The 23,273-nt window shown below is 41.6% G+C and overlaps 1 protein-coding gene across 2 annotated transcripts in view; it reads right to left on the reverse strand.

Annotated features, from left to right (window-relative positions):
• The window catches only part of GUCY2C (guanylate cyclase 2C), a 51,035-nt gene that overhangs the window by 17,962 nt on the left and 9,800 nt on the right, over positions 1-23,273 (reverse strand). For both annotated transcript variants that reach the window (XM_028745952.2, XM_077935435.1), the window contains 11 exons: positions 22,426-22,522; positions 20,149-20,281; positions 18,339-18,474; positions 17,676-17,758; positions 15,715-15,826; positions 11,459-11,540; positions 10,455-10,557; positions 7,366-7,428; positions 5,063-5,134; positions 4,280-4,384; positions 3,263-3,349 (listed from right to left, as the gene is read on the reverse strand). In XM_028745952.2, the coding sequence (XP_028601785.2) occupies positions 3,263-3,349; positions 4,280-4,384; positions 5,063-5,134; positions 7,366-7,428; positions 10,455-10,557; positions 11,459-11,540; positions 15,715-15,826; positions 17,676-17,758; positions 18,339-18,474; positions 20,149-20,281; positions 22,426-22,522 (1,073 nt within the window). The remainder of the gene's footprint in view (positions 1-3,262; positions 3,350-4,279; positions 4,385-5,062; positions 5,135-7,365; positions 7,429-10,454; positions 10,558-11,458; positions 11,541-15,714; positions 15,827-17,675; positions 17,759-18,338; positions 18,475-20,148; positions 20,282-22,425; positions 22,523-23,273) is intronic.

Below are 23,273 nucleotides of genomic sequence, written 5' to 3' on the forward strand. Positions count from 1 at the left end.
TCTGGAAGAGGACACTCTGTCAGAGTTTTCAGAGAGGAAGAGAGGAAGCTTAAAGCAGCTTTTACTTAAATCAATGTGTAATGCAAATGTGTAACCTGCATCGGTGGCCAGAAATTCTTTTGAGTTGCAGAAGCCTCTCTGCCGCAAGAGATGTTCTAAGCCGAGTTAAACTGCAGGCAAATATGGGGTTGGGGACCCTGCAGCTCTTTGTGTATATCATCTTGCACCATGGTTCTGATTATGTTTCTTCCAGGGAATACTTCTGCCATGTTCCAACTGAAGGTTGGGACACTCAGCTGACTGATCTTAAAATGAGGTGTCAAACGTCTGCCTTAGAACTGAAGTATAGGCAGATGCTGTTAGAAATGCCCATATTTGCCTCACATCCAAGCACTGACTGGAAGGATTAACTCAGAATCAGGAGGAGAAGGATAGCAACAGACACTGTTCCCTTCTGTTGTGAGGCGGAGACCTTGTAGTCTAAGTTCACAGTGAAGACCCAGCAACTCAAACTTCTGTCCTAAACGTGCATCAAAGAAGTGTCAGAGACTAGAACGTTCAGTAACCGCTGTATCTTAGCCTGCAGTTATTTGCCCTACAAACAATGTAAACAAGTGTGTAGATTCTGCAGAGGTGTCCAGATCCAAAGTAAGCCAGAATCCATAAATAATATATATATATTATGCTAATAATGTGAGAAACAAATGGAACTGATCAGACTGACCCTACCTGGCAGTACCTTCTGATCATAAAATGAGCTAATGTCTGATTAACGTCTTCTGCAGAGACCCGTCTCCAGGTCCCCTGTTGGAACTGTATTTCATTCTGGGACCCCAACTTCACCATTTCTGCTGTGGCACCCCAACTTTGCAGTTTCCTCCCCAAGGAGGCAAGTTTTTTTTATTTTGAACTTTTTTTATTAAAATTTGAGAGAAAGGAATACACTTTCCAGCACCAGCTGAAGATCTTCCAAATGCACAGGCAGATGTAGATTTTAAATTATTTCTCTTTGTTCTAGTTTGTTCTTTAGTTGTTCATCTTATTGGGATTTTTAAATTTCCTTTAAATTTGTTGATTTTTAAATGCTTGTTCACTAGTTTTAAATTTTTTAGTTTTAAATTATTATTTTTTTCATATAATTTTTATTAACAAACCAATCAGATCACATTAATTCCAAATTACAAAACTAATTTTTTAATTTTTTGTTGGGGGTACCCATTCTTCGAGCTCAGAAAGGGATCCAAACATCTCTCTTGCTGCTGCTTTAATATTCACAGTTCTGTCCAAATAGTATTCACAGTTCTGTCCAATCTTCTCTCTATTATTATTTTCTTCATCTTCTTGTTGTTATCATATATTCCTTTCTTTGTGACCTCTGATAGTCTCCACAAGTGGGTTAAAAACAAACGTTGTTATATCCTGTGTGGATTTTCCGTTCCTCCAAGAGCCATATTCAAACAGACAGACGCCATTTCAACACTTCGGTACAAAGCATTCTTAAAGTCTGCCCATTAATCCTCGCAGGCCTGTACTCCTCCAACTTCTTAGGGGGTTCTGCCAGGTCAAACTCACATTCCAATATAATAACAAAACCATGGTCTCCTCTCCCTCGATCATAAATCCAGCCGCCAGGCCTGCTCCTAACAAGTCTCTTTTTATAGCTGCGTCATTCCAAAGGCCTTTCATTCCTTTCCAAATATTTCACAAGCCATGTCTTTGATTAGTAATTCATTTCCACACAGTTCTTAATCATTCTGCTTATAATCAGTAATTGCAACGATTCTTCCGGGGGGGGGGGTTGTTAGGTAATCACATAAGATAAAAAAAGAAAAGTCCCCCCATTCCGTCTCATTCCAACATACCGACCCTTTGATGTGTCTTCTTCAATATATTTTCCTGTTGAATCCAGCCGTCGCTCCACTTCACAGAGGTCACTTCAATTAGCAGTCTTAACTCCCGTTCTTCACTCGAAATATGTGCATTTGCTTCTCTCTCTAATTATTTATTTTGAGTTGCTGCAACCAGGCCGCGCGATCAGAGACAGCGTCCGGGAGAGCCGTTCCACACAAGTGCTGTGCGCCTTGTGCCCTCACCCCCTTCTTTCAAACTCGGGGGTGATTTATGGCAACTGCAGGCGAGGCAGTGTTCCCCATTCCCTTGGGGTAACAAGGGAGGCTACATACTCCCATATCAACCTCTTAATTACCTTGTGTGGGCCGGGGAGGTGGTATTGTCGGCTATCTTCCAATGCGCCCCTAGCGGCCCCCAAATTTTTAAGTTTTAAATTAAATTGTATTTATGGGTTGTGTGTGAATTAGTCTTTATTCACATTGTTGTATACAATGCTGTAATATTTTGATATTTCATATTTTGAAGGGTAGTTAACAAAAAATGTAAAATAAATGATTAATTTCATAATAATATGTTGCTACATAGAAATAGGCCCAGGACACACTAGTCCAATTAAACAAGACAATATGGGAGCTGATAGGTAGCAGAGCCAGATTTGGGGTTTGTGTATGTACATATTTCCTTCAAAACTGTTCCCATAATTCTAAAATCTTAGAAACAGGAACACCATTCTGACATTGATAAGATGACCAAAATATCGTAAAAATTTAAATGAAGAGGATTATAAGCCTACAATATTTTACATGTGTACCAAAGTACATTTTGAACTCCAGAATCAGGTTTGCATAGACATATACAGTATAGGGCCTAGTTCTCACTGAAGTTGTAAACCTGGGTCACGTATATCTGTTGGCAGGTGGGGGCTCACATGAGCAAAAGGGTGATTAAAATCCCCATGCATGAAATTCATACCTTTAAAAGCACTAAAGGTAAAGGTAACTTTTATCTTCAGCTCCAGCATTGTGGATGCACAGTAAGGGCTTCTTAATTTGTGGCTCATTTTGAATTTCTTTCCACTTTAGCCGAAAAGCCTTTTCCTACTGAGAGCGTTATTTTTACATTTCTAAACAAAAATGGTAACCACAATCTCAATTTCTTAAATAAAGCTCACTCTTTCATTTAGGTGCAGTATTATTATTTCCTCTCTCATTTCAGCAAAATGTCAGAATTTAACAAGCATTAAGTGTCCCAGCTCTCAACAGGAAAAAAAAAAACAGATTTCCTATCAAAGGGCAAACACTACTTATAGAATCCTGTTGTTAGACATTTCAGCAAAATACCTTATATCCCATCATTCACTCAAGGCAAGATTATGCCTCATTAAGTTCCTCATTGCCATCCATCTACTTACTTTTGCAATATCATACATGACAGAAATCTTAAATTCCCAGTCCATGAAGGTTCCATCTGGGTAGGAGATTTTATCATTCAAGACATCCTGAGATGAAAAGGTGACAAAGAAGCTGCGGTAAGAATCTTCTCTAAAAACAAAGGAAGTAGTGTTGTTTCATTTTTAAAAAATAATAATCCAAAATTCATACATGGTAGCTAATTAGACTGGACTGCAAGAAGATCAAACGCATCCATTCTTAAGGAAATCAGACCTGAGTGCTCACTGGAAGGACAGATTGTGGGGCCAATACTTTGGCCACCTCATGAGAAGAGAAGACTCCCTGGAAAAGACCCTGATGTTGGGAAAGATGGAGGGCACAAGGAGAAGGGGACGACAGAGGATAAGATGGTTGGATAGTGTTCTTGAAGCTACAAACATGAACCTGACCAAACTGCGGGAGGCAGTGGAAGACAGGAGTGCCTGGAGAGCTCTGGTCCATGGGGTCACGAAGAGTCGGACACGACTAAACGACTAAACAACAACAAAGCTAATTAGAACCAACCAACATGTCACAAAATAGTGAGCAATCTTTTGAGCCCTCCAGAACTCTTCATCAGGCTAACTAGTAAACAAAAGGGTGTGATTGGTTGCAGGATAGAAAAGCTGGCTTAATGTTGAAGCCACAAAGGGCTCATCCAAACTTCCGCTTGTCCTGTGCCTAAAAGGGAAGGGGCTGAGTGGTTTTGCCTTTCCCCCACCGCCTTCCCCTGGAAAACTCATTCTTTAGCAATAAATTGGAACAAATGGCAATCATTGGAAAGCCCAACTGCTGTTTATAGCAATTCAGCACTAAAGATTGTGCTTCTCCAGTTGGAATATTGATGGTAGTACTTAGAAACTTACAAGACCAAGAGCAACACAAACTACCCTTCTTCCCCACTGCCTATTTCTGGAGCCAGCAAGGACTTGTCTTTGATGTGATGGGCTATCACCTGTCTTTGTACAATCTGATGAGTGAGCTACAGAGCTAATTACCCGCAATGATCCTCTCTCGCAGTATTCAATCACTCCATAGATCATCGTGTCCATCTTGACAGTTCCATAGAACTTAGTCAGATTGTAATAGTCAATCTGAAGGAGCTAGGGCAAAAATAATGGGCATGTTAGAAGCAGAATGATGACGTGGAAAATTAGATACAGTGGTATGGGAATATGATGTCCTCCTATGCTGCTTGGGGATATATTGTTCAGCTACTATCACTCAGTGCTTTCCAGTTCAAAAGTATATGCCAGGAGTCAGCAACCTTTTTCAGCCATGGGCCATTCCACCGACCCTGAGACCATGTGGTGGTCCGGACTATATTTTGGAAAAAAATATGAACAAATTCCTATGCCCCACAAATAACCCAGAGATGCATTTTAAATAAAAGCACACATTCTACTCATATAAAAACACCAGGCAGGCCCCACAAATAATCCTGAGATGCATTTTAAATAAAAGGACACATTCTACTCATGTAAAAACATACTGATTCCCGGACCGTCTGCAGGCCAGATTGAGAAAGCTATTGGGCCGCATCTGGCCCCTGGGCCTTAGGTTGCCTACCCCTGGTGTATGCCAAAGCCCGCAGGGTTACATTGAATAAGCTCTGAAAAGTGAGCTTTCTACATTGCCTTTGCAGTGAGATCTGGCACACTGAAGAAGGCTTATTAGAAAAGGAAGCGCTTAACATCTGCAATATGAAAGAAATAAGAAGAAAGGAAATTGTGGTCTACATTTTTCAGTGGATATGCTGTGGTTGTGGGTTTAGTGTTTACCTTGTTTAGGTCTATTCTCTGTTTCTCTGTAAAATTCCCATCATTGTGCTTTAAATCCTTCAGGATTATCACCTGGAAAATGAAAAGGGTTGGTAGGAATGAAGAGCAGCATCACAGTAATCCATGTATTGTACAATGTCACGAGAGGTCTGGATAGGTAGGTTATATTTTAGAAATACATTTACATGAAATGTTACATTACTTAACCATTGATGGGGAAATGGACACCATTATCCTTTGCAAGGGTTGTGATATGATCTAAGTGCAATGACAATCCTTTATACATACAAAGAGGTAACAAGAGAAGAACTAGGTGAACAAAACATTTCATCAGTCAGCTTTATCCAGTTCAGGTCCACACAGAGGCTCCCCAACCCCTGCAAATGGGTTTTTCAGATACACTTTCTCCTTTTGGCATGCACATTGCGCAAATGACTCAAGTAAGTCCTCTCCTGTTTTCTGAGTTACTATATTCATCGCTCTTCCACCACTTGCCATCCATATTAGTTGGTAGAGCTTGGTGGAAAATATCTCAAGTGTTTATTATTGTCTCTTCCCTCAATCACTCCTTTCCTGCCTTCTTTATGGGCACGAGCTCAGGTATTTCTGTAACTGTGTAAGCAACTATTTTCAAAAACCACAGAATTCCCAGTAGTGCACAAGACTACAAAAGCAAATGGTGCCAACCTAAGCAATTATGCTTCACAATATGCAAATTGATATTTTTAGCAGCGGGGTATCCATTTCCATTTGTTTGTTTATTTTAATCTTCAATAATGGAGGTCTTGCACAAGACTGATATTTGCCTACCTCTCTGCAATTGTGTGCAAGTCCTCCCAATATCCACCCAAACCTCAATACATCAATGAGACCTCCTTACGCCATAATATGCAACTGCTCCAGTTGCTCTTTAGTGATGATTATTTACAGGAATAATTATATTTCTTTTGGCTGCATCATAGTTCAATTGAGCTGATGTGGAGGGCAGCAGAACTAATCACAGTGAGAGATAGGTAGTGGTAGCTTGCTTCTTGGGTGGCAATCCTGATCTCAATTACCTGGCAGTAACCCCCTTAGAATGAAACAGGATTTACTTCTGAGGACACATAGCTAGGACAGCAGCCTTAGAAAGCTGGATGGACCAAGAGCACAAAACGTTACACAAAAAACGTTCACAAATATGTGAAGCTGAAAGGAATTGGAAGGAAGGAAGGAAGGAAGGAAGGAAGGAAGGAAGGAAGGAAGGAATTGTGACAATATTCTTTTAAAAGCAAGATCAGGCAACCTGGAGACCCTTTCATCCTTCTCAAAGAGCCTTTAAACTGCTGGAGTTGTACTGCCTGTACCTCCCGACGCCTAGTAACTTCATCTTCTTACCCAACAGGCCACATATATAGACACACATATTTCACAGCTGTACCCTTCCACCCCCTGCCTCACCCACAATTCCTCTGCCTAGATACAGTGAGAAATAATTGTGATGGGAGCAAAATAAAACAACAGAAACCATCCATGGCTGGACTTGAACCACCAACCTTTTTGGTTAACAGCCAAATGTAGCAAAGCACTACAGACACTTGCAGGAAGCTATCATGGAAAGTCAGACGATCTAATAATCTCTCATGAAGGAAAGCTTAAGTCACAACTATTCAGATTGTTCTTTTAGAATATAAAATGTCTCTGATGGGTCTGATGACTTAATTGTTATCTGTCCATTTGGTTGGTATTTTCTGAAAATGAATCCAAACTCCTTTTGTGCTAAGAAAGAGCAGCACTTCTCCTCTTGCCCCAACTCCCATCTCAGGGAGCTTCAAGCACCCTCTCCTCCTGCAACTCTTACCCCTCTCTGTGTTCTTAGGCTACCCTTAACCTCATTGCTTCCACATTCCTGTCTCCCTTCACTGCCAATCCCTCTTTATATATTTTGTCTGCTGGATCCTATTTATGTTTTTAAAATTTAAATATAGAGGCTTTGTTTAAGAACAGTGCTGTGCAAAACAGAGACTTGTTGACCTGCTCAGTAATCTAGTCCTCGTCAAAATGGCCTCAACCTTCACCATTGTAAAAAAAATAAATCAACTGCAAGGCCAAGTATAGATAATTTCAATAGTTCTGCAGCCTTTCCAAGGACTACCTAAATAGAGCAGATAGACCAAAAATGGTTGGCACACCACAGTTTAAGAACCTCTGCTCTGTTGTATCCCTGTGGTTTGCAAGTAACTGGGAATGAGCATAATATGGCACCTTATATTGTACAAGATCATTTCCAGAGGAGAAAAGCAGAGATTTTGGAGTAAATGTACCTTCTTGTCATATTTGCCTTGACGCAGTCTCTGGCTGGTGTCACGCCTTGTGTCGTCATCAATCTGAGAATCAAAGAAGGCTTATTTAGCTGACTTCAGGGATGCATAGTTTTAGCATAGTTACAGGTAGGTAGCCATGTTGGTCTGCCATAGTCAAAACAAAACAAAATTCCTTCCAGTAGCACCTTAAAGACCAACTAAGTTAGTTCTTGGTATGAGCTTTCGTGTGTATCTGAAGAAGTGTGCATGCACACGAAAGCTCATACCAAGAACTAACTTAGTTGGTCTTTAAGGTGCTACTGGAAGGAATTTTTTTTTAGTTTTAGCATAGTTTTAGATTCAGAAGAGCAGGGTCCCTTCATGATGACCACAGCCACATTCTTTCTAATATTATACAATAACCTTATAATTAGGGATGCATTTAATTAATCAATGCAGGTGCCCTTGTGTTGATTTTCAGCTAGATCTACTGCTTCTGTGCACATTATATTGGCAAATTATTTTGAATGCTCCAATATCATATTTCAGAGTGACTTGTTATGTTTTCCTTGAAGTTCTATGGTACTTAGCAGCACTTGCACGCCATTCTCTTGAAACTAAGCATCTTGTGTTTTCCTTGTTCCTAAATGCTTGGCTTTGGAGCATATAGTGGCTGGAAAGCTCCCGTTTCATGCAGATTAGGTGGTTCTAGGATGCTGGTGACAAGGACCTTGCTGCAGAAATAACAGGTCTTCCACCCACTACAACCTCAGATTACAACACCACAGGTAATATATCCCATCACGGTGTGTGCAAGAAAAATGTAACATAGCACCCGTGTTTCCCACAATTCGTAAGGGCATCAGACTCCATCATACTTCTCCAAACATGAGTTGTGTTGTGGTCCTTTGCGCTTGAAGAGATTTTAAACAATACATGCATACTCATTTACCACTTCGAACTCACAGTTCATAATTTTCTCTGCTGTGGGGTAGAAGACTGTATTTCTAAGCATTTAGATCATGACATTTAATGTCTGGGAAAAGCTTGTTCCTTCCTCAACTGCCACTCCAATAAAATAAATAATTGTAAGAGTAGCAGAATTGTGAATGTTGTTTGGAATGTAAGTCATGTAAGATGATAGACATCTACTAAATATTGTTACTGTGGGTGCAAGAAACCCTAAATTCCAGATCAAGTTAGTGTTAGAATTTAATTAAGGTTGGGGTGTTAGAACTGGGAAATAACCAGACTCACGGGTGTTAAAGATGTGCATTTGTTTTTTTTTTTTTTTTTTTATAATATATTTATTAAGATTTTCACATAAAACATACATCAGAAATAACACAGTTCATCATTGTCAATTTAACATCTCTCAGTTGTTGCATAGGACTCCCCCACACCTCCCGCATACACTTGCATCATTATTAAATTAATTTCAAACAAATTATCATTTTGCTCAAAGTCTTAGTTTTGATTAGCATATAATTCATCCTTAAATCTAATTTGGTGATAGACAATTGTTTTCTACTCTGGCATCCAGTTCAACACTCAGCCAAATTACAATATTTTTGTAAGTAAATCTTAAATTTCTTCCAGTCTTCTTCCATCCTTTCTTCTCCCTGGTCTCGGATTCTGCCGGTCATCTCGGCTAGCTGCATATAGTCCATCAGCTGCATCTGCCATTCTTCCACAGTGGGTAGCTTCTGAGTTTTCCAGTTCTTGGCAATCAATATTCTAGCTGCTGTTGTTGCATACATAAAGAATGTTCTGTCCTTTTTTAACACACTCTGGTCGACGATACCCAAGAGAAAGGCCTCTGGTTTCTTAGTAAAGGTGTATTTAAACACCCTTTTTAATTCATTATATATTGTCTCCCAAAAGGCCTTCACTCTAGGGCAGGTCCACCAGAGGTGAAAAAATGTTCCTTCATTTTCCTTACATTTCCAACATTTACTATCAGACGAATGGTATATTTTAGCTAATTTAACAGGGGTCATGTACCATCTATACATCATTTTCATCACATTTTCCTTCAACGCATTACATGCAGTGAAGTTCAGCCCAGAGGTCCACAACCTTTCCCAATCTTCAAACATAATATTGTGCCCGATATCCTGAGCCCATTTTATCATTGTTGATTTTACCATTTCGTCTTGTGTGTTCCATTTCAGCAGCAAGTTATACATTTTTGAAAGTACTTTAGTCTTAGGTTCTAACAGTTCAGTTTCTAACTTTGACTTTTCCACTTGGAATCCTAACTTTTTGTCATTTTTAAACACTTCCTTAATCTGAGCATAGTGTAACCAGTCTCTCACTTTATCTCTCATCTTTTCTAAACTCTGCAATTTCCAGTTGTCCCCATCCTTTTCTATTATCTCCCAATATTTTGGCCAATTGGCCTCCATATTGACTCTTTTTCGAGCCTTGGCCTCCAGGGGTGACAGCCACCTCGGAGTCTTGTTCTCCAATAAGTCTTTGTATTTTGTCCAGACTAAAGATGTGCATTTGACCTGTGTACTAGACGCTTCTAATCATTTAATTAGCATGTGTGAAAGCAAATTATGCTGGGCAAATTTACTAAATTGTGTATTAGGTACTTCTTAATCCAAGGAAATCAACCTGAGTTGAAAGGAAATTGAGTCAGCCTAATTTCCTCTGAGGTAATGGCCTGGGGGATAATGATCAATTAACACATCAAAAGTGTGGCACCCCTCCCTGAGTTAGAAAAGCGAGAGACCATGAAAACTTAGTAGGAACTATGTGATGTAAGCGGACAGGAGGAAGTTAGAGAGACATGGCTGATTTGCTGCTGGGCCACAAGACTACAGTGAGGAGAGAAACAGAAAACTCTTGAAATGTAAAGCTTTGAACCACCTCCATCTAGGCTCAGGTTGTACAGAGATGGCACACATTTTTTCTCCAGCTATTCTCCCTCTCACCTTCCATCCTAGCCAATGTGAGGCCATACACAGAGATTAGGATATCACAGAGCGGTTTTCTAGATAGCGTCTATGGTTCCAACATCATGGTTTACCATGTTCAGGAGGCACCCAGTACCACTTTATTGTGAAGGAGAACATGTACCATAGATGGCTGCTGTTTCCTACCTTCAGACTAACATGACTTGTCTCATTAGTCTCCAGAGGAACAATCTTGTCAGATGGGATGTGGGACCATTTTTTCTGGAGTTCAATGGCTCTTCTATATTTCCTGTACATCAGAAAGACAGGTATACTTGCAGCAATTTTTGAAGCATTTGAATCTGGAATTAGAACTATTCGTGGACAGGCACAACATTTTAAGAACTTCTGACGCTAGTTGTCTGATAATGAATGGAAATATTGACCTTTCTGACGAGTCAGTTTGAGTCAAGCTGAAAGCAGACTTCTTAGAAGTAACCTTAAAGTGTGCACTGACCTCAAGCCACTATCATAACTCCCAATGACTAAACTGCTACAACTCAAAGATGGGATGCAGATATTCCATTACTGACGTTTATCTGCTAGCATGCATCAGGTGGAGGGGGAAAGGGAAGGAGAGAATGAGAAGGAACCTTTCCAACCAGGTAGGTGAAAAAGTCAAAGCAGTAAATCCACCACAGGGGGCTTGAACAGCTGGGAGAGCAAGGGGTGCCAGAGCTTATGCAATTTAGCTCATCTACGTGGGTGGTGCTGTGGGTTAAACCACAGAGCCTAGGGCTTGCCAATCAGAAGGTCAGCAGTTTGAATCCCCACAACGGGGTGAGCTGCCGTTGCTCAGTCCCTGCTCCTGCCAACCTAGCAGTTCGAAAGCACGTCAAAGTGCAAGTAGATAAATAGGTACTGCTCTGGCGGGAAGGTAAATGGCGTTTCCGTGCACTGCTCTGGTTCACCAGAAGCGGCTTAGTCATGCTGGCCACATGACTAGGAAGCTGTATGCCGGCTCCCTCGGCCAGTAAAGCGAGATGAGCACCGCAACCCCAGAGTCGCCTGCGACTGGACCTAACGGTCAGGGGTCCCTTTACCTTTATGCTAGGTGACCTTTGTACAGAGACTTCAAAAGCATAAATTTCAGAAAGGATTTGTGGACTTAGGTCAAGGAAGGACAGAGGAAGAGGAAATGAGAACTGTACCTCAGTAGCAGCAGAGCGATGATCAGAACTACCACCACAACCCCAGCAAGTGTGAAAACAGCTATTGTCAGAATGTGCGGCCCTGTAAAAGTGAGAAATGGGAAATCAGACAAACTTAAGAAGAAAGTTCAGGGTAATCAAGAGTGTAATTAACCCTTCTTTGTGTGCCTCCTCCATCCGAGGTCTGGAGGGTGGCAATACGGAAACGGGCCTTTTCCGCAGTGGCTCCCCATTTGCGTAATGCTCTTTCCAGGGAGGTTTGTCTGGTGCCTTCATCATATATTTTTAGGCGACAGGCAAAAATGTTCCTTTTTAATCAGGCCTTTGGCTGATTAATATCCTACAGCCTTTTAAATGTGTTTGTGGGAAGGGCGAAGTTAGTGTTTTGTTGTTTTTGTTTTAACTATTAACTGTGTTTTTACCTTGCTTTTATTCTGTGACCCACCCTGAGATCTTGTGAAGGGCAGTATATAAATAGAATGAAAATAATAAATAAATAAAATAAATAAAATAATACCTGCATCCCTCTGCCTCAGGAATTCAAAGAGACAAACCTAAAGACTCTCAGTTGACATCTCATTAGATAAAGGCCTGTCTAACCCTCTTGAATTAAGAGTGACATAAGCTGATCAGCAGGTGGGCATGATTTTTGAAAAATGGCCTTATATGCCAAATTTGACCCCAAGGTTGGCCAAGGTTGGCCTGTGGGCTGGAGTTGCCCTACCCTTGGTTTATAATATCAGTCTGAATGGATGCCTGCCAGCCATTATCCCCAATTATTAACAGCTATGTGTGTTATTATTATTGGACTTCTATTTGAAGCTTCCCTCAAAGGGTGGTATATAACAATATATTAAAATACACAAATCAATACAACAACCTTAAAACCAATAATATAAAGCAAATATCAAAACAAAACATCAAAAAGATAAACCATACATTCAGACAATCCAGCAGCAATCTATCTTTTACATCAGCCAAAACCATAAACACCGAAAAATAAATTCATCTTAAGCCGATGCCTAAAAGTAGGGTAGAAAACAGGGAGCTCACTTCTGTCCCCTTCAGAATGGCCAGGAGTACCTCCTGCTTTCCTAAATGAGGCATTAACCACGCCCTGAATCCATCCTGTCAGACAATCCTAGCTAACTTTTATTAGCCATGATGGGCAAGGTTCAGGAGAACTGATAGTAGGCTAGACCAGTGTTTCCCAACCAGTGTTCCGCGGCACACTAGTGTGCCGCGAGACGTTGCCTGGTGTGCCGCGAGATGTTGCCTGGAGGGAGGCGGGGCGGCGACGACGAGGAGAGGCCGCCCAGCGCGGGGCTCTCGCCGTCTGCCTGCCTGGCTGCCTGCGTGGCGCTGACGTCACGGGGCTGTAACGTGCCCCACATAGGCACACGCGGGGCGGCGAGCGAGCTCCCTCCCACATCCCATCGCCGCTCGCTTCGGCCGGCCTACTGGGCTATCGCAGGCGGAAGGCCTGCGCATGCGCGAGGTTTTCGCACCTTCGGGATTCCCTTCACGCCTTCCTCCTCCCGGGTCCTTGAGAGCGCGGGAAGCGGCAGCGCGAGACCGGCGTTGAGCCTGGTAGGTATTGCGCTTGCCAAGGCAGTCATTTGGGAAATGAAAACTTGCAAAGCAAGCAACCAGTTCAATCTGAAGTACGTGTATGCTTAATATCCTGTATCTGAAACCTGTTCTGCCCCCTCCCCCACACTTGGTGCCATTTTCATCTACACATGCAGCAGAGTAAGTTGACCCAGAATAGTACCAATTCAGATGGCAGATGGGAGAATGACAGTGCTGAATGCTTTCCCATGTAGAACAGTCCCTGCAAATAAAAACCTAGCATATTTGGAAGAGGGATGCTAGCCTAACCATTACCTTCTATGCTGTTACTATTTTTTTTTTTTTTTTTACATAAGTAAAAAGTGACCTTTCCCCATCTGGCATGGTGGTGTGCCTCGAGATTTTTTTCATGAAACAAGTGTGCCTTTGCCCAAAAAAGGTTGGGAAACACTGGGCTAGACACTGTCTGCATCTTCAGGCTGTAACAACTGAAACTGATCCCCACAAACCAGGACAAGGCGGTGCTCTGAACACTTCTACCTCACATGTCAATATACAAAAATGTGCAGTGTAATTTTATAAATGTCAGAAGCGAGCTTTGTGGAAGACTTGCCTTGTGCCTTCATTACATATCTTTAGGTGCCGGGGGGAAACTTTCCTCTGCTCCCTGGCCTCTGGCTAACAATCTATGGCCTTTTAAACTGGGCAGAGGGTAATAGTTTTGTTTCCCATTATGTTATGTATTTTTTGTTTTTATACTGTATAAACCGCCCTGTAATCCTCAGATGAAGGGTGGTATATAAATTTAACAAATAAAATAAGCTCTATTGGGTTAAGCGTGGACAGGTCTGCAATCCTGTATTGTTTCCTAGGAGTAAGCCCTATTAAATGCAATGGGATTTACTTGCACATGTATAGACTGCATTGTTAACCTTTGAAAAAATTAGGCCTGTACAACCATCAGTCTAGGCCTCATGATTTCCACTAAACTCTTTTGAAAATGCTTGCAGCAACTACTTGGCAAACACTTGACCTTTGTTTTTTTTGGCATATGCCCATGCTTTCCATCTACCTCTTCACCGAAGGCCAATCTTATTTTCTCCTTAATTCTCTGACAACAAGGTCATCCTTGTCAGAACACCCGGGCTGGCTGATCCTACTCAGAAAGCAGGACATTGGGTCACCAATAAATAAATCAGTTAGCAAGCAAATGTCTTTGGCAAGTTACAAGATGGTTTTTTGCCCTGCACCTTGGGCTGAGTGACAAAAGGCTAAATAGCTCCAAGCACGCTTTAAACAAATTACAAGCTGATGTCTGGAATTTAGAAATTGGATGACATATTTATATTTCTGAGGTTCCGCTGCCCTCTAGTGGTTTCAGTCATCCCCTCATGAAAAAGAAGAGCTTTCACAAGACTTTCTCTCACCCTCCACGTTTTTGCACCTAATTTAAAGCAAAATATTCAGGTTTCTGCCTTGCACATTGTTACTGTGATACATGACACTATATTTCTGAATTTGAGATGAAATTTATGAAAGGGCACTTAATAACTTTTGAATTAAACAAGGTATTGAAAAATAGAAACATTATGTTCTTTACAATATGCTCAGGTTTTCATTGTTCTTTTTCTTTTGTATTGCATCCGCTACTTCATTTCAATTTAACATCTAGTTTGAGAATAAATGCAATAATATTTGCAGCCAAAAACAGAGAAACCACCCTTGACAGCCAAGGCATTTCATTATGCAGTTTGATTTGGATAGAGAAAGAACAACGTCTAGGTAAATTAAGAAATCATGCTTTTAGAATTTGAAAAAATAAATAAATTACCAAGCTGAACCTATGCTGAAAGCTTGAGACATTGCATTCTAGCTAGGCAGCACCATATTTACTCTCTGCTCAGCTGAGGCGCCATATACTTTTAACAGTCACAGTATATTTTATCTCAACAGTAGCAAAAACTGGGAGAACATTTCTGGCATTAATGGGAATTGCATCATACAAGCTGTGAGCTCACAAGCAATTGTGGGGGAGACAAACAATTGGAAAATTCACACCACACAGTGCTACAATGGGAAGCTGCTGAGCTCTGAGGCTAGATGTGTAACTCTCTGCTTAAGTGCTTTAGTACATTTCCCCTAGTTCACAAATTCCTAACATCTGGGGCCAGGGGAATAAGAAACTACTCATTTAGCTCCAAACTTGAGCGGTACAATACAGGACAGGGGGTATATTTAACTGCTTCCCTGTGGTGTATGGGAGAGTTGGGGAGCAAGATTTGGGCCAAATGAACTGGGTCAAATGATAAAGAAGGGATTAGTGTAAGTGGGTGAATTATTTACCATGCAAGAATGATAAGTAAGGTGGATGGGGACACTGGGAATCCTGCAAATCAAGTAAACTCAGAATGGGCATCAGCACTGCCATATTCAGTCTTTTTGAACTGTATGCTATCTGTAAATACTCCCATGTCGGGTACTGTTGCATACACTAAAGATTGTTTAAGTTGACAAGTTGATTCAGAACTCAGCATTCAAAGAACAAAAAAAGACAGGTTTGGAATATTTTTTTAAAGGTAAATTATTGGTTTTACTACCAGCCTAATGGTTCCTGTGTTCAAACTGGATGTACAAGTCTCATTGATTCTGTGCAAGTCCCCTTCCCAAGAAATAGATTGTCTCACCAGTGCCAGGAATATCACTAGGCAGGGTGTTTTTTTTCCAGATGAATGATGGTTTGTCCGTCTTTGGTACTGTCTCATTCAGATGAGTGTCAAACCGTAGGAGGGCCTTGTACTAGAAAATAGAGGAAGGTTTTAGTCTGAAACTCCTTTTCCCAAGAAACCTCATGGATGTGAATATAATGTCAGCCAAGAACCTCAGTCACTCTCCCCACACTTTCCATCCCTCCATCCTGGATCCCCTGCATCTCCACCATATTGAGCTGGTTTTGGTTGGCTTGTTAACAGAGATTGAACCAGGAAGCTTAAAACCATGGCATCCCATTTTACCTTAACCCTGGTTTAATATCCTGGGTTGTCCCATAGCCGGTAACCATAGTTTCCTGCCCACCTACTGAGTCACCAGGGGAGATTTCCCTCCTTTTTCCTGTATGCATTTATCCCTCACATTATTTTCCTTCACTCAAAATGGATTGCTTTCATCTACTATCACTCTGCTCATGCTAGGTAATAACAGCACTTTTCAACTCTGTGGGCCAAACTAGAAATGAAAGCATTCACACAATTTAGTAATTGCAAAAATTATTTCCCAGCAGCAAATAGCATCCATGGCGGAAGGGGGACTTCCATCAGGACCAAGGCATGAGCTTTATCCCATTTACATTGCTGTGGCCCTTAAGCTCCCCCTCTCCAGCTACTTTTTGCATCTGGTTAAATGCTCCCCCAGTGTTGTCAAACTTGACTGCTATTTACTTTTAAAAGATTATTTGCATGATTACTAATTGCATGCATTAACAACGTGTCTATTTTGGTGCTGTGCCTACAAGATTGAATGGGATGGAGCTAGATAGATAAGGTAAAGGTAAAGGGACCCCTGACCATTAGGTCCAGTCGCAGACGACTCTGGGGTTGCGGCACTCATCTCACTTTATTGGCCAAGGGAGCCGGCATAGAGCTTCCGGGTCATGTGGCCAGCATGACTAAGCCACTTCTGGTGAACCAGAGCAGCGCACAGAAACACCGTTTACCTTCCCGCCGGAGCGGTACCTATTTATCTACTTGCACTTTGATGTGCTTTCGAACTGCTAGGTTGGCAGGAGCAGGGACCAAGCAATGGGAGCTCACCCCGTCACGGGGATTCGAACCACTGACCTTCTGATCGGTAAGCCCTAGGCTCTGTGGTTTAACCCACAGCGCCACCCGCTGTGATAGATAGATAGAGATATATAAATATAATTCAAGAAGTGTGCCCATTAGCTCTGAGTAGGAAAAGAAGAATAAGAGTTTGGATTTGATATCCCGCTTTATCACTACCCAAAGGAGTCTCAAAGTGGCTAACATTCTCCTTCCCCTTTCTTCCCCACAACAAACACTCTGTGAGGTGAGTGAGGCTGAGAGACTTCAGAGAAGTGTGACTGGCCCAAGGTCACCCAGCAGCTGCATGTGGAAGAAGAGGAAGAAGAAGAGTTTGGATTTGATATCCCGCCTTTCACTCCCTTTAAGGAGTCTCAAAGCGGCTAACATTCTCCTTTCCCTTCCTCCCCCACAACAAACACTCTGTGAGGTGAGTGGGGCTGAGAGACTTCAGAGAAGTGTGACTGGCCCAAGGTCACCCAGCAGCTGCATGTGGAGGAGCGGAGATGCGAATCCGGTTCACAAGATTACAAGTCTACTGCTCTTAACCACTACACCACACTGGTGTACACCACAGGAGGTACATAAAGCCTCCAAATTCATTTTTTGAAAGATAAATATAGGAGAAACCCTTTTTGGAATAACAGAGGGCAAGGAGAAATACAAACTGGCACAGTTAGGCAAGGGGAAAGCTACTGCAGTGTTTTCCGGTGCACCATCTAATAGCTGCCTTTGATGCTAACCAACCACTTCCCCACACCAAAAACCTTAAACAGTTCCTCGGGTTACTTGCAACTCCAGCTAGAGGCATGGTTTGGCCGTATACTTACTTCTAAATTATTTGTCGTGTACATAAGGGTGAGATTGACATCAACATCCCCAAATTTATCCAGGACTACAGGACCAAGAATACCTGTAAAGAGAAAAATAATAATCAAAGCCTGATAATTTTCCCTGAACATGACAGGGAAGCCAGCAACCCAATATTCACCATTCATCTCACAGCACCTCTGTTGTACTGATAATATTCAATAAGAAGAATGAGACTAGTGAGGAAAGACACACTTTGTTAAGGACAAATTTCGATCTCAATTTCTGTAGGAGGAGCAGAGCATCAGAAGCCACAGCCTGGAAGAGATATTAGATAAGGCTGGGAAAACATGGCAAATGCAACAGGAAGTGGGAATTGGAGATACAGAACTTGGTGCAGACAAATAGATACATAATAAGAACAGCATTATGAAATATTATCTCAATATATGATCAGAACAGAGAGACTCTTATATGTGTAAAGAGGGAAAGATTTACCATTATTCAATATGGAGGCAGAGTTGTTGGAGGTAAAGCTGATACATTTAATTAGAGAAAAACTATTGCTGACATTTATCAATATTTTTAACCCCTTTACTGAAATCATTCTGTTTTTGCTTCCAGTAATCTACTGTATTGCCTTGGCCATTAATGGGAATTAAGAGAAACACATAAGTGATTACCTTTAAAAGTAACATTCCGAAACTGGCTGTTGAAGCTAGTGGGAGTAATTAAATGGCTTGCAAGAGAAAGTTTTTTCAAGGCATGTCCGAAGAGCAAGACAGCATCCAAGTAGGCAACAGCAAAGTCATTTTTCATCTATAAGAGATAGTAAAAGGAGAGGGATTAAGCCACTGCTTCTCATATTGTTGGGCCCAATGTGTTCCTGAGTGAGTTGGTCAAAGATGGCCTACTTCTTCCCATTCTGGTTTCCAGAGGCTTTGCCAGTCCCTTGGCTACAGCTTGTGGTTAGGAGAGAAGTTAATCACAAGTCCCAGTTTGGATGATGTGCTAAAGCAAACCAAACCTTGGCTTAGCTCAGCACAGTAGTAAAAAGGGCTGGGGAAGAACAGGGTGGCTGCAAGCTCCTCTCTGGGAACTTGCATGTTCCCACATGAATGTAGATGAGCATATTCTTAAACTGCTCCTGGCCTGACTGCGCTGGCTGCCAATTAGTTTCTGGGCCCAATTCAAAGTGCTGGTTTTGATCTTTAAAGTCTTAAAATGGCTCAGGATCGCTATACCTCAAGGACTGCCTCTGTCCATATAAACTAACCCAGACTCTGTGTTCATTATCTGAGGCCCTTCTTCATGTGCCTCCTCCACAAGAGGTCCGGACGGTGGCAACACGAGAACACGCCTTTTCTGCAGTGGCTCCCTGTTTGTGGAATGTTCTCCCCAGGGAGGTTCGATTAGCGACTTCATTATACAGTGGTGCCCCGCAAGACGAAATTAATTCGTTCCGCAAGTTTTGTCGTCTAGCGAATTTTTCGTCTTGCGAATTATTATTTAGACAAAGGAAACAAAGTCGCGAGACGTTTTCGTCTTGCGAAGCAAGCCCATAGGGAAATTCGTCTTGCGAGGCAACTCGCAAACGGAAAAACCTTTCGTCTAGCGAGTTTTTTGTCTTGCGAGGCATTCGTCTTGCGAGGTACCACTGTACACCTTTAGGCGCCAAGTGAAAATGGTCCTCTTCAACCAGATCTTTGGCTCACTGACATCCAATGCCCTTTTAAATGTGCAGTGGGAGCAGTGATAATTGGTTTGTTTGTTTTTCTAATTTTATTATGTATTTTGTGTTTTAAAATATTTTTTATACAGTCATACCTTGGTTCTCCAACAGAATGCATTCCGGGTGTCCGTTTGACTCCCGGAACCATTTGAAAACCAAGGCGCAGCTTTCAATTGGCTGCAGGAGCATCCTGCAGCCAATTGGAAGCCGCACTGGACGTTTGGGTTCCGAAAATCGTTCAAAAACTGGAATACTCACTTCCGGGTTTTGATAATTCAGGAGCCAATTTGTTCAGGAGCCAAGGCATTTGAGATCCAAGGTACGACTGTATTTATATTTTTATACTGTAATTTGATGTTGCAACAAATGCTACTTCTACTCCTACAGAGGGATGCCAACTGGAATGTGCTTATTTATTGAAGGGCTGCTCAGACACAGTCTTGTACATTCAAAATGCTTAAGTATTGGGCAGGCTGGGTGACTGTAGGAGTGGGGGCTTGCACAGATTCAGGATGTCTGGAACTGAAAGGAAAACTGGCAGGTTGACGTCTTTGCTGAATATCACTGGCAACCCATTGCTTCACTGTTGCTTAGTTTACATAGTGAAAATCGGCATTCAGCAATACTGGTCTGCTGCTGCTCCCTTTAACTTTGCCTTCAGACCCGCGGAACAATTATGATCAGAAAGGGCTCTCTTTCCAGGGCTGTGTTGTAGGAGCACAACAGCAGTGAGCAAATAAATTATTATAAAATAAAATCACCCAAGGCGTTGCATCTGGAGTCCAAGGAATCCCACTACTGTTTGAAACTGCAGTGAAGTTTGATGGTTCCAGAGTCAGGACAAGGACATTCTTCATGTAACTGTATGAGGGAGCATCTTCATAGTACACATTGCTGAAAACAGAGAGCACAAGAGTCCCAAATGTAATAAGAAGCAAGAGCATTTAGTCAACCAAATGACAAATGAAGCAAATGTTGATTAAATAACTATTTTTCTTTTTTTAAAACAACAACAACCCTGATGGTTTAATATAGAGACAAGGCTATCCCATGTTTATTCAAGCTACACTAAACCAGGAAAGCAGAAGCCAAGATAGATGCCTTAACAGATGTGCCCCATGATTAGCAAGGATGTTGTGCGATGCCACAGATTGTACTTGCTTACAACTTACCCTTAATGCACCCATACCTTGGTCTTTCAGACCCAAATCCAGATGAGTCTGTATTGCTATGCCTGTGTACATAGGTGTGTAGAACCAAACAGTGAAAATGTACTGAAAGACCTGTAAACGCCAACTTGGTACTCAAGATGACCCTGGGACTAATTGGCTCGAGCTGTAAAATGGTATCATATATGCTTATCTGTTTGCTTTGAAGCTGTAGTTTTGGTTCAGTCAGCTACTCCCTTATCCGAGAGAGGGATGAAAGGTGGGAAGCGACCTCTAAGGCAGGGGTGAGTTGCCGTAATTGGGCTATTGTTGCCAGCTTTTGTAACTTGCTTTTTGTATAAGTAATGCTTAACGTATTAGCCCCCAACAGACAAAGCCATCTTAAGGTGTGGTAGCAAGGAATCCTGCGTTGCGTTGCTGTGTGTAAGTCTCTTGCTATAGCTCCACAATATAGCACTAGAACTGATCACTCGGGGCATTTTGTGCATCTTTCTTTGGAATCCCTGCAACTGGGTCCTTTGGGGCATCCGTCTATCCTTTGCCTGGTCTGTATTTGGACCTGTGGGACAGAACTATATGTAGCTGGCAAGATGTGTTAAAGAGGGAGAAGATCAGAAGACCCCTCTGATGCAGTACGACTGAGACTGACACTGCTGCCAATGGCTTGGGGTGTGAGGTGTGTAGCCCTGTTTCCTAACACTGTTGCAATTGCTGAGTGCATTCATGAAAAATGTGAAAGCAAGTTTTGAATATCGCTCACCCATTTCGCAGATTTTTAAAAGTCAACAAGAAAAAGTGCATGTTGGCAGCATACAGGTGGTGAATGTATTGATTTTGCGAAGGAATGGGTTGCTTATTTATATTTCAGTGCATTTGTATGATTGTTACCTTTTAAAAAGGAGTCTCAAAGGAACTTGCCTAGAATATAAAGTTAGACAACCGAGCCTACACATTGCTTTTGTGCAATTTGAAGCCAAGTAGTGGTGTGCTAAAAGAGAGGCCTAACCTTTCCACCTATCACTATATTTTACCTCCAACACAATATACCTAGCCTATGTTATCACCACCAAAAACAAAGCTGTCTTGTAGCATGCCTACTGGTGGAAATCCCAACATGGTAATGAATAAACATTTCTCTCTCCTTCAGTTTGCAGTTCCAAATCCAGAATAACAATAAAAACTGAACTCTTATGTTCTCATCCAGCATTTTACAAGTTCTTCCCTTCTTAGAACCCCTTTGGTAGTAAATAGTGCTTAGCTTCACGGAAACGTACTACAGCAGAAAGCTTTGATATTATAATCAAATTCCTTAATGATTTATACTTGTTAGGATCTTAGAACAATCTAAAGACATCTGAATGAATGGGCTTCAATTTGGAGGAAATGGAAAACAGATTTACTAAGCAAAACTTTCATGATTCCCTGCTGATATACACCTATTCATTATTGAAGACGCACATTTCAATTATAACAAATTATGGAAATTTGTTAAAACAAAACTTAACAAGCAGCAGTTTAAACGCTCACACACAGGCTTCTCTTCTAGACCTTATGGTGGCAAATTTAGAAGTCAGTGAAGGGATTCTCCGTGCCTTGTCCCACTCCATTTCTAGCAGAATTGGAACCAGTGACAGAAAATCATATTTATAACATAATATTGTTTACAGGATTTATACAGGTCTCAGAGTAACCCCCATTCTTAAATGTAGTGCAAAATTTAGGTTGCACTGACACAGGATTATTATTATTTAAATGAAAATCTATACTCAGCACTCAATGTGACTCTTGGGGGGAAAACTATTCCACATATAAAACGGCCTTTTTACTCATTAGATTCCAACCCCACCCCCGATATTGTAACATTTTTACCTGTGAAGATCTATCAGGATGATAACTATGTCCTCATCCACCTCTGCTTTTCCTAGGAGTCTTTTAAGGTCACCTGGAGACCTACATGTGATGATCACTGCAAACAAGAGCATGATAGACAGAGAGTCAGTGGATAAGCCATTTTTATTCCTACTTTGAAAATACAGGATTTAGAACAGAGGAAGAGGTAAAACCATCAGAGCAGATCCTCACTGCAGGCATGTGGGTCCCAGAAAACTTCTGCAGGATCTAGAGACCAATAATGTAAATTGGATAACACAGCCATGTGATGTTTATCAGGAGAGGAAGTAGCCTTCCAGTAGTTTACCATTTTGGCATTTGAAAGTTCTTCCCGAGAGCAAAGGAGAGAAGCAATAGGCTCATTTCCTGCGCTGGAGTGGGAGTTGAGTGTTCTAGGAGACAATGAGAAGGAGGAAGGACATACCGTATTTTTTGCTCTATAAGACTCACTTTTCCCCTCCTAAAAAGTAAGGGGAAATGTGTGTGCATCTTATGGAGCGAATGCAGGCTGCACAGCTATCCCAGAAGCCAGAACAGCAAGAGGGATCGCTGCTTTCACTGCACAGCGATCCATCTTGCTGTTCTGGCTTCTGGGATTCAGAATTTTTTTTTTTTCTTGTTTTGCTCCTTGAAAAACTAGGTGCGTCTTATGGTCTGGTGCATCTTATAGAGCGAAAAATACGTAGTTGCATAAAAATATAAAAAAGAACATTGCTGGATCAGACTAATGGCCCATCCACACCTTTTGCCCGGCTCTTTCCAGACACAGGTCTTCGCTTAAAAGCTCCGTGTCTGAGCGTGTGTGTCCCCCCCCACAACCTAGCCCT

Source organism: Podarcis muralis, chromosome 10 (genome assembly GCF_964188315.1).
Source record: "Podarcis muralis chromosome 10, rPodMur119.hap1.1, whole genome shotgun sequence".
Classification (NCBI taxonomy): Eukaryota; Metazoa; Chordata; class Lepidosauria; order Squamata; family Lacertidae; genus Podarcis; species Podarcis muralis.